This window comes from Chironomus tepperi, unplaced genomic scaffold (genome assembly GCF_022539635.2).
Source record: "Chironomus tepperi strain 1889 unplaced genomic scaffold, CSIRO-AGI_Ctep_v1 contig_242, whole genome shotgun sequence".
Lineage (NCBI taxonomy): Eukaryota > Metazoa > Arthropoda > Insecta > Diptera > Chironomidae > Chironomus > Chironomus tepperi.
In genome coordinates, this window is record NW_027226364.1 from 925 (window position 1) to 9,639 (window position 8,715).

At 31.2% G+C, this 8,715-nt stretch overlaps 1 protein-coding gene across 1 annotated transcript; it reads left to right on the forward strand.

Moving 5' to 3' along the window:
- Positions 1-3,748: 3,748 nt before the first annotated feature.
- Positions 3,749-4,845, forward strand: LOC139091200 (5-formyltetrahydrofolate cyclo-ligase-like). The gene is made up of 4 exons (XM_070641142.1): positions 3,749-4,077; positions 4,140-4,253; positions 4,336-4,480; positions 4,557-4,845. Exons 1-4 carry the CDS (start codon positions 3,973-3,975, stop codon positions 4,790-4,792), a joined length of 600 nt encoding a protein of 199 aa, XP_070497243.1. The 5' UTR covers positions 3,749-3,972; the 3' UTR covers positions 4,793-4,845.
- Positions 4,846-8,715: the final 3,870 nt, after the last annotated feature.

Here is an 8,715-nt window from a genome sequence, read left to right on the forward strand (position 1 = left end):
AACAAATATAAAAAGATACATTATTTTTGAGCTTTAGTCAGTTAGATTAGCATATAATAAAGCATTTACAATGCTTCTGTACTAACTAAACTCATCTAAAAGTAGAAAATTTTGCAAATCAAATTTTTATAAATTTTAGCAATTTTCTTTCGTAGTGTTAGTGTTTACAAAAAATTCAAATTTTTAACCGTTAAAAACGACCGAATTTTTATATGAACACATCTATATATCTTGATGTATTACATTACCGTTCCTATCGAATATCAATCTAATACATATTATACATTTTGGTTGGTCAGATGACAAGTCATTGCCACATCTCTGACATGGTCTTTGCACCCAATCTGTTAGTATCTGAATCAAATAATGACATCCTTAATTGACCATAACTTATCCCATTTACAAGCTTATCGTTGATAAAACTTTACTGACACAAAGTCAGTTTAGTCAGCATTGTCAAAACAAAGTGAGAGACATACACAAAAACAGTTGATTCCGACAAAAATGATATCGGAGATTTTAAGATATTTTTGACAATTTCGTTTCCGTTTCAGAAGCATTTAATGATGATTTCACAAAAATTTAATTACAAAATATTTATGAATTCATGTTAATGGCATTATCATGATAATTTTAGGCAGTAAGGAAGATGAAGAACAAAAAAAAAGACACAAGAAAATGAGTTAAGTGAATGAAAATTTTTCATTAAATAATATTCATTTGCAAATGGAGGATGAAATTCATTAATTGAATGGAATTAAAGGAGGAGGAAACATATCTCGTGTCACTGCTTAAAGCTTTAATTATTATTTCCGCTTCTTCTTATTCTTTCTTATGTCTAATTGTCTTTCTTGTAATTTAATGATATTATAGATAAAAAAGAATGCTTCAGTAAGCTATTCATCTAAAGGGGTGTGGAATTGGGCATGAAGGAGATGAATTATTCAATTATTACTGGCCTATGCAATTTGATGACCTTGGTTTGCTAAGAAATGACGTCTTATTGAAATTTGTTGTACTTTACAGACCATTACTTCGAGATATTTAAAAGCAATGTCTATTAAAGTTCCTTAGCTCTACAGCGATGGTAGGCAACTTTCTATTTTTCACTGCAAACCTTGAAAGTAAGCCTCGGTCGGAAACCGCACTCGACATACGGTTCATATCACTTCCACTAATGAACCGCGGCACAAAGGTTGCAACCACTGCTTTACAGTATTTTACTTGGTATTGGAAATTAGGATATTGTAGAATCAACGTCAAGCTACATACACGAGTGGTCATGAATCACATTTGACCTATAATGCCAACGAAGTAAGCGTGATTCCAAATTCAATCTTCTTATTTCCTCCATCAGCCTTACAGATCAAATGTGATTCATAACTCCTTAAATTGTCCTTTGACCTGGATTTAATGCTGAATCTATCCCTAGCTTCTGCCTGCAAATCACCAATACCAAGTACAAAACTGTCTCATCAAGTCAACAGCCTCCTTCCAAGATTTAATACTCAACATACTTGAACATCATCCGAGAACAATCCACCATTAATATCTATTAATGATGAACAGTCATAAGGAAATCAATAACTTAATGAAGATTGTCACAATTTGTCTTAAAGACACTGAGGAATGCAGCAACGAGGAAAATTATTTATCTCAATTTTTCATTTTCCTCCGTCAGTCATACCGTGAAAAAGTTGAGGGTAGGAATTTAGAAGATATATGATCATGCATTATGATTTTCTATTGTGTGTGTTGAGTCATGAAAGTGTGAAGAAAAAAATGAAAATCCTTCTCGAAGGTGTGAATGGAAATTCATATTTTTATCATGTTGAGCTTTATAAATGCTCGACTCACAAGCCATTAAAACCTCCTCTTGAGCTCTCAATATTCACAATAGTAAATGTCCAGACAGCAATTTACTATTTTTTAAAAGCACTATTTTTTGCAGTCAAGCTGTATACATAAAATCATACATTTTTATTACCTTTTCCACCCTTTTCTAACCCACAGCATGAAATAGAAAAGCTACAAGCAACATGTCACGCATACAGTACAACAAAAAGGAACTTCCCACACTTTGCACTTTCAACAAACCGATTAATGCTTTATTTCATGAATTTTTAAATAGTAAAAGTTTCGTGATCAGCAAAAATCGTAAATTTTGTCGTGCAATGTGTTAAAATGCAGCACCGTATGTGTATACAAATATAGTCACATGTGTGATTGTAAGAAATTTAATCCAGTCGTAAAAAATGCATCAAAATAAATGGAAATGAATTTTTTTTTTATAAAAATCAAAAAATCGATATGTGAACTTTTTTACTCTTCTTCTTCCTTAGACTCAAGTCTCTCCCGAAAACATCTACATAGAAGTAGTAGAAGCTTCTATTCTGCAAACTATAGCTATTTTGGCATAATAAATATTTCTTGTGTTTTGACAAGACCTTCTCGTTTCAACGTCTATATATAAAAATATTCATAGGAGCAACAATGACATTAAAACCATATTTACGATGATAGTTGGTTAGTGGAATGAAATAATTCCCGCTCATGCCATTCTCTGCATGTTATTATTGCTAATATTTTCACTTATTCAAGGTACACATATATGGCATATAGTTGAATATTATGCCCATATTAAATCACAATTTTACGCTTGCAACGCCTTTATATTCCCTTTTTCAGGACATTGTGGACACAATAAAACGTTGCTTGACTATGTATGTGAACTGGGAATCGTGACAGTAGATTTAAATTTTCTTCTGCATTTTTCTTTTTTCCTCTTTTTCGTTATTATTGCACTTTATACTCTATTCATATATGAAATCACTTCTTTATAACTTATTTATAAGCGCTTCATCACATGTTGTTTATTTGTTAATTGGTTTTGCAAATAATTGACGTAGTGGCACACAAACATGTATGAGCTGTAACTGTGAGAACGGCTAATTAGGAACTTGGAGAGAGAGTTTAATACACTAATTTCTTTAGAACTAATCCGACTGAATTAACTATACACTTTACCTTGAAGATATTTTAGCTTAATAACTATAATTAATTGCTTATAATTATAAAGATCCAAAAGACAGGTTTTACAGCAATAGAATGTATAGGGATTGTCGTTGGAAGTTTAGGTAGTCAACACCACTGAATTACTTAATAACAATAATTCCACTTAAGATATCAATCAATTATAATTGAATTAAACTTATTTTTTCAATTTTTCATTTTATAATTACTTCTTTTACTTTATTATATTGATTTTAACACAATAATTAACGCGCAAAAATGTTTTACTTCCGTTAACGAGAAGAGTCTAGCGTAGACTGAAATCAAAAAGGATATTCTCACTTTGTAGGACGAGAAAAACAACAAGAAAATGAGAGTGAAAATTCAGGGAAACTTTTTGGAATGAATAAAAACAAATTCCAATATTAAACAATTTCCAATGAAAAATCAAATTCTTTATGACCGTTAATTTTATTAGCACTCTAGAAATAAATTTGAATAAACGAAGAATTTTGAAAAGTTTCTATTTGCTTTGATTATAAATCAAGTTTAGTATTTTTGAATTATTGCCCAATGAATTAAATTAAGCTCATTTCAAGAAAATAAAAGCAATTTTGTGGAAATATTGAAGCTTTCCAGTTAGTTTGCTAAAATTCCCATTTTAGTTTGAATTTCAAAAAAACCGTTAAATTGATGTGTACATGATGTGTAAAATATTGTTTTGAATTTGTTCAAATTAATTAAATTGTAAATAATTTGTGAAATGTTATGTGACACGTGCTGAAATAGTAAAATTAATAGTGACAATGACTGCAATTACTACTTTAAATTAATAAAGTTGTGGAAGTACTCAATGTAGTCTTATTAATAATGTTAAAGGTCATTAATTGTAAATAATCTGATAAGACAATAAAATTCATAAATTATAGACATTTGCTTCTTGTAATCAGTTCCTCTACAATGCAGAATCAATCGAAAGTACTTTTAAGAAAAAGTATAAAAAAAATCATTCAGCAAATAAGTGCCGAAAGTAAATTAAGGCAATCATCTGATGTTATGGAAAAGGTATACGGTAAAAGCTTCGTCTTATTGCTCTGTATCTACATATTTCTCTATATTGTTTGCAGCTTCTCAATCTGCCTGAATATCAAAATTCAAATCGCATATCAATTTTTCTCAGCACTGAAAACGAAATCAACACGATTCCGTTACTGTCGGTAATGGTTGAACAAAATAAGCAGGTAGGTTTAAGTGCTTTTCATTTTTCAATATTTATTCATAAACCTGCATAAACCTTTCTGCTTACTCTGTTTTGCGCAATAGATGTTTGTTCCAACATATTCAGGAAATGCAATGAAAATGTTGAAATTGCATGATATGAAGGATTACGAGAACTTGCCAGTTACGAAATGGAAAATAAAACAGCCAGACTCAGACGATGTCAGCCGAGAAAATCCTCTGATGACAGGTGATGTGATGTTGTGGATTTACATTTATAAAAAATGATATGGTTTATTCCTTACTAAATTCAATCATCCATACAGCTCCACTCGACTTAATCCTCATGCCAGGCGTTGCGTTTACTTTGAATGGAGACAGACTTGGTCATGGAATGGGATATTATGACAAATTTCTTTGTGACTATTTCAAACGCTATCCAAATAATGAAAACGAACATAAAACACATTTAATTGGTCTAGCATTTAAGGAGCAAATTGTTGAGGAACTGCCAACAGATGCAAACGATTGGACTTTAGATAAAATTTTGACAGCTAATTGACAAATCAATAATTGATGTGGACGACAATTTTAATAAATAATTGACAAAACTAATTTAAAACGTGTTTCATTAGGTCATGTGAATCGACCGTTCATCCTCAACGACCTTGAGCATAATTTACTTCTTTGTTGTGAAACCTAATTCCACACATATCTCATCACTCATTCTACTGTAAAAATGCATTAAAAATACCAGAAAACCAGAAAATACAGAAGCAAAAGCTGCACACGAGAAGAACAAGAAGGAACGAAACCAAAATGTGTAATTTTAGCCATATCATATCATGAAAGAGTGGACCATAAAAACCGAAAAATGCATTTTATTACGCTCTAATGGGAAATGCAAATCAACAAAACGATGGATGCGAAATGAGCAACAAACAGTCATGCGAATGTTCAAAAGACCGCGTCTCGTCTTGCAGACAGACAAATGAGAGTGCTAATTTTTGCGATAGTGTCTTCTTATATTTTATTATACTACAATTTTTGGTCAGGGTCGTTCGTAAATTCTCGAACATCAAGTTCTTGACTAATTCAGTCCGTCCATCACAAATACTTCAAGTTATTGTCTTACATCATTAGCTAATGACCCCCATACATTTCGTATTGAATATATTATCGTGCATATATGCCTCAAGAAATGTTGCACCTCTATTCCTCATACTGACACGGCAACAAATTAAGTCTTTGTCTTTAATATTTAACAATTAACAACAGCATTGCATTTTTCATCTCACATTGTCAGTTTCAATTGACAGTGCTAATAAGAATACAATGACGAACGTAAAGAATTCAGTGTCTGCGACAGTCAATGTACATTGAAAGACATCAATTGATAATTAGCGAGATAAATGTAATCACATGCTAATATTTGATATTTTATTAAGAGATAAATAGCCCCATTCAGCAACACTCTTCCCCTCATTCATTCACTCTATTATGCCACTCGAACGTAAATTGAAAGAATAAAATGTGTGCCTTTAAACATTGTTGCATTTATGGAACTGAACTGTGAAGAGAATGAGAAGAAACAAAAATGTTGGCAAAAAGAAGACCGAAAAAGATTGACGATGAGAATGAATTATGCAATCAGAATGAATAGAAGTAGTAAGCGAGCAAAATAAGAAGTTTAGAACCCGTAAATGAATTATACTGGCTATGACTAAAGATTCTCGGAAGGTAGATTTTTACGGAAATATACAAAAATATTTCGATGATTCTGTCATTTATCGTCGCGACCCTTTTAAATATTTAAACGTATTTATCGAAAAAATGGAGATTGGTCATCATTCAGGGTAGCTTCTCTGGATGGAGCTTTTTCACGTTAAATTATCCAGTCTGTTATCCAGTCAGTTTGATCTTAAATTCATCAATCATCAATAATTTAAGTTTGTTAACCAAAACCAATTGCAATTTTGTCTACACGTCAGCATTAAGCAGTTTCCGTTTTACGTTGGTTGTCATTTGACAGTCGCTTAGGACTCACTTGGTTACAGCTACTACATAGCGGATGTCACTTGATTCAAATAATTGTTTCTGCTTGTCAACCTTGTAAACATCATTTATATGTTTTATAACGTTCATTTGAGATTTAAATAGAATTTATAATACATAGTTGCAAACCCCTTTTTCATACAAAAATTTAGTCAACTTTTGAACTTTGAAGTATAAACAAAACATTGCAAAATTCTGCACTAAAACAAAGTTAATCTTATTAATCTAGATGCTCTTGAGAAGCACGAGGTATTTTTGACTGTGGGAAAAACGGGATTGGAATGAATATTCGCCGACATTCTAAAACACGTCTATGAATTCAAAAATTTATATTTCCACGAAATTCTGAAAGAAGAAAAAAATGATAAATATTTTTTTATTAAATAAAAAATCAAAAAAATACATAAAGTGATACAATGTAGTGAGTTAGAGACGCGACCGAATCAATCTTGATCGTGCACTTTGCATTCTCATAATAAATTGTGTGTAGAATCAGAAAAGAATCAATCTGTGTTGGCATGAGTGATTAATTTCTGTATTTTTTTCTTATTTATTTTTAAAATGGAATGAACATCTACATGAATATATATTTTTATATTTCATTAAATATCCCACTTGATGGCGATTTTTTTTTCTCTTCTTTATAAGCAATTCCTCTCTCCCTCACGAGAATTTACTGCAGTTTTTTCTTATCCTTTCACATCAATCTTTCATCTTATTTCCTCTACAGGTGCATTCATAATACATGTTGTCTCTAAATCTGTGGGCTTCATTGAGGTGCACGAGAAGAAGGAAAAAAGATTAATGATTGGAAGCTGAATATGTGTAAGAAGGAAAAAAAAATATCACAGAGAAGATGTTTCCTTTAACACAAATCTTCTTAACATTCCTCTTTGATTTCCGATAAAGACCTGTAGCTCGACTCCTGCTTCTCATTTATTTATTTTTGTTTTTCTTGCTCCTCCATGTGTGCACCTTCTTTTGCGATCCGCTAAAACTGTTTAACCATTGATCAATATAAGCTCAATTTATCGCCGTTTCTCATAAGAAGAATAAAAGTAAATATGTGTAAGAAGAAAAATGAAAGAGAGAATCGCTTTAAATCGCTTGCTTGCGGGCTAAAAAAAAAGTCTCGTCGCGTGCTGAAACAGAACGACTTCTCAATACAATAATAAATCTCATAGCAATAAATCACCGAAAACGTCTTTATTTAAAACAAATTGTGAATAATGTGCTATATGATGTTCTTATTTAATTTTTTATTTTTATTTATTTTCTCCTTACTTCATTTTGAGAACAAAAATGTGTTATTAACGTATGATTATGTATGCTTGCATTTGTAAGAGGATTGATTTATATGATGAATGATTAAATTAACATCAAGATGATTACTATATTCTCATTATTATTCATTTGCTGTCAATACTTTAATTTTCAAATACACTAAAGGGTCATTCACATATAATGTTCAATATTTTGGAAAATGTAGGTTTAGAGCTGTGTAATACTTCATGCTAAAACTGTTTTTGAATGAGAAATTGGGATGCCCATTTAAAGAATTTGATCAAGATTGTCAACAAATGTTTCTGTGTTGGATATCTGATTCAGAGCAAAAGGCCATTTTAAGCCTGTGTAACAGACAAATGTGATTCAATATCTGAGAATCTGTGCATTAAAAAACAGATATTTGAGCAACTCAAACCGATATAGAGCATACTCATAAGTATACTCATTGTCTGGTGGGATAATTCAATCATTAATCATTCGTCTGATCTAGAAGTGCCAACTCAATTCCTAATACGTACCCTAATTTCTAAAAAAAATCGGGAATTAATTTATCAAGAACTAATTTGAATGATGTAGAAATATGGTGAGTCAGGAAATTAAAAATGGGATTCATTTCACCCTAATAATCAAAGAGTCTTCTTTCTGTAACATGAAAGCTCATTGTCCGTTAGAATGAAAAATTGAAATTTGGATCATGAATTGGAATATAGGAGGTATCTAGTTCAAAAAAATAATTTCAGTTCTAGTAAACCTAAATTTTACATTAGTTGATGAGATCAAGTGTGTCCCAGTGTATCTAATGAAGGATTTGAATTGTGTATTGTGAAGTATCAAGTATTATACAGCTCCTAAAGAAGAACCAACCCCATGTTATCAAAATGTTCCATATGTATTACATTGATGATATTGCTTTAACGTTCTCAAGGAATATGTCAGGGGTGTTGGACATTTGGCAGAAAGTTATTCCTAGAAATTCCTAATACTTTACGTAGGAATTTATAGGATTCCTAGGAATTACTGCCAGATGACCATGAAGCATATATCAGTAAAATACATATGGATTATTTTGATTAAATGAGTCAAGTGTATTTTTCACCATAACCAGGGCTACTTGATAGCTAAATCTATATTTACGTATTTTCA